This window comes from Gossypium raimondii, chromosome 1 (assembly GCF_025698545.1).
Source record: "Gossypium raimondii isolate GPD5lz chromosome 1, ASM2569854v1, whole genome shotgun sequence".
Lineage (NCBI taxonomy): Eukaryota > Viridiplantae > Streptophyta > Magnoliopsida > Malvales > Malvaceae > Gossypium > Gossypium raimondii.
The window spans coordinates 24,369,956-24,372,516 of NC_068565.1; the positions used below are offsets into that span (position 1 = coordinate 24,369,956).

Genomic DNA, 2,561 nt, shown 5'->3' on the forward strand with positions numbered 1-2,561 from the left:
ATTTCCATTCCATTTTATCTATCAACTTATAATTTCTTTCTTTCTTATACCGAACCTATCAGTCAACAATTCAAACCATCTTTTGAACCCATTTGAATACTTCCGCTAATATTCTCAATTAATTCCATCTATCTATAAATTCGAACGAACTTCTCGTCGACGATTAGGCATCCTAAGTGAACTCGACTCAATTAACTGAGTCGAATAACATCATTTGGTATCAGAGCTTCCAAAATGAGGAGCCCCGACATTCGTAGCTATCCCGGAAGATAGGTTTGTAAAAGAAAAGGTTTCAAAAAAAATTTCGTGCATTTAAAAAAAAAGGCACTCAATTGTATTTATTCTTCTATTGTAAGTGAAAAAAATTTGAGTATTAAAAAAAAAGAGAAAAGCGTTGAAAAGTTATTTATCATTCTTGTAAGTACCGATCACAAGAAATTTTCTATCTTTCTTATTCTACCCTCCCAACGCCACATCCTTAAACCAAATTAATTTTATTTTAGCCTACCTTACACCCTACATCATTCCCTTGTAAACCTGAAATTGACCCTCAAGCAGCAAATTAAGTCTAAGCGAGACAAATTACGAAATTATGAAACGAGGTCGAGAGGTAAAAGGCAAGAGTGCATTACATCAAAAAAAAGCCTAAAAAGAGTGTAAACACGAGTGTGTGTGACAATTATTTTCTTTCCGAGTGACTTGTGAGTATTTGTAAGTGAGGTTATTTTTATTTATGTCTAGAAGTCCTGAGCAAAATATGGCGGAAAGACAACCCGTAAGAAATGTGCCAAATTTAAATTTACAAGCCTTGCTACGCGAGGTTGAACGTTTATTTGATTGTAAGTTGGAGCCAATACAAGATCGACTTGATCACGTGGAAGGGAGAGGCCGCCGAGGAAGGACTCCTCTAAGTCCACCTAGAAATCGAAATCGAAGACAATCTCAAGATAATGAAGTTTCTGAACCGAGTGAGGCCAAGAGTGAACAAGGCTCCGACGTTAGTGAACGAAGGAGAGGTCGATGACATCCAGGACCACGAGAACAAGAAAGGTATGATGACGACCTAAAAAGTATTAAACTAACTATTCCTCCTTTCTATGGACGATCAGATCCGGAAGCTTATTTGGAATGCGAAAAGAAAATTGAATTAGGGTTCGAATGCCATAATTACTCCGAGGCAAAGAAGGTCAAGTTGGCGGCCATTGAATTTTCAGATTATGCTATGATATGGTGGGACCAATTTGTCATGAGTCAAAGGCAAAATGGTGAGCGTCCTATCACCACTTGGGCCGAGATGAAAGCCGTGATGCGGCGAAGGTTTATTCCTTCATATTATCATCGGGAGTTGTATCAAAAGCTCCAAAATCTCACCCAATGGACCAAAAGTGTGGAGGATTACTACAAAGAGATGGAAATAGCCATGATTCGTGCGGATGTCCAAGAAGATCGTGATGCAACTATGGCGTGATTTTTGGCCGGACTTAATCGAGAAATAGCCAACATTGTTGAGTTGAAACATTACGTGGAGATCGTAGACATGGTGCACATGGCGATCAAGGTTGAGAAGCAAATTAAAAAGAAGGGTGTTGTTCGAGGATATTCTTTTCCAAATACATCTAAATGGAACCAAGGTGTGAGAAAGAGCGCCACTGTTAATTCAACAAAGGAGCCAACCGCACCATCGAAAACGCCCAAGCCAATTGCCGAATCTAGCAAAGGTAAGTCTATGGACAATTTCCAAAACCGATCAAGAGACATAAAATGTTTTAAGTGTCTCGGAAGGGGACATGTAGCAAATCAATGTCCAAATCGGAATGCCATGATTGTTAGACCTAATGGTGACATTGAATCCGAGGAGGAAATTGACGAAAACGAAGAAGAGGATGAAATTCCTTCCAATAATGAAAATGAAGTCGCATTTGCTGTTGAAGGAGAGATGCTAGTAGTCAAAAGAAGTCTTAGTGCACAAAGCTTCGCAGATGAATTACAACGAGAAAATTTGTTCCATACTCGTGGACTTGTCAAAGAAAAGGTTTGTAGCATTGTGATCGATGGTGGAAGTTGAACCAATGTCGCAAGCATGTACATGGTGGACAAACTTGCATTCCCAACAATCAAGCATCCAAGCCCATATAAATTGCAATGGCTCAACAAAGGGGTCGAACTAAAGGTTACTAAGCAAGCCATGATTTCATTTTCCATTGGTAACTATCATGATGAGGTATTATGTGATGTTGTGCCCATGCATGCGGGTCATATTTTACTCGGAAGGCCACGGCAATTTGACCGGCGAGTCAAACATGACGGTTTTGCTAATCAATACTCATTTCAACATAAGGGTAAAAATGTTACTTTGGTTCCTTTGTCTCCACCACAAGTCATGGAAGACCAACAATGCCTTAAGTGATCCATGGAGCAAGCGAAAGAAAAAGAGAGCATCGAAAAATACACTGAAAAAGAAAAAATTGAAAAAGAAAGAAGAGAAAAACTAAAAGAAAAGAAAGTGAATTGTGAGAAAAATGATAGTATCGAAAAAGAAAGAGAAAACAAAAGACAAGTGA

General features: G+C 38.8%; 1 protein-coding gene across 1 annotated transcript; it reads left to right on the top strand.

Moving 5' to 3' along the window:
• The first annotated feature begins 757 nt into the window (after positions 1–757).
• On the top strand, positions 758–1,468 carry LOC105785071 (uncharacterized). The gene is made up of 2 exons (XM_012611006.1): positions 758–1,016; positions 1,110–1,468. Exons 1-2 carry the CDS (start codon positions 758–760, stop codon positions 1,466–1,468), a joined length of 618 nt encoding a protein of 205 aa, XP_012466460.1.
• The last annotated feature ends 1,093 nt before the right edge of the window (positions 1,469–2,561 follow it).

Bases quoted from the DNA above. Each gene is read 5' to 3' on its own strand.
- LOC105785071 (XM_012611006.1), top strand. From the start codon at position 758: ATGGCGGAAAGACAACCCGTAAGAAATGTGCCAAATTTAAATTTACAA. The intron at 1,017-1,109 runs GTCGATGACATC...ATGGACGATCAG, and splicing joins CGTTAGTGAACGAAGGAGAG to ATCCGGAAGCTTATTTGGAA.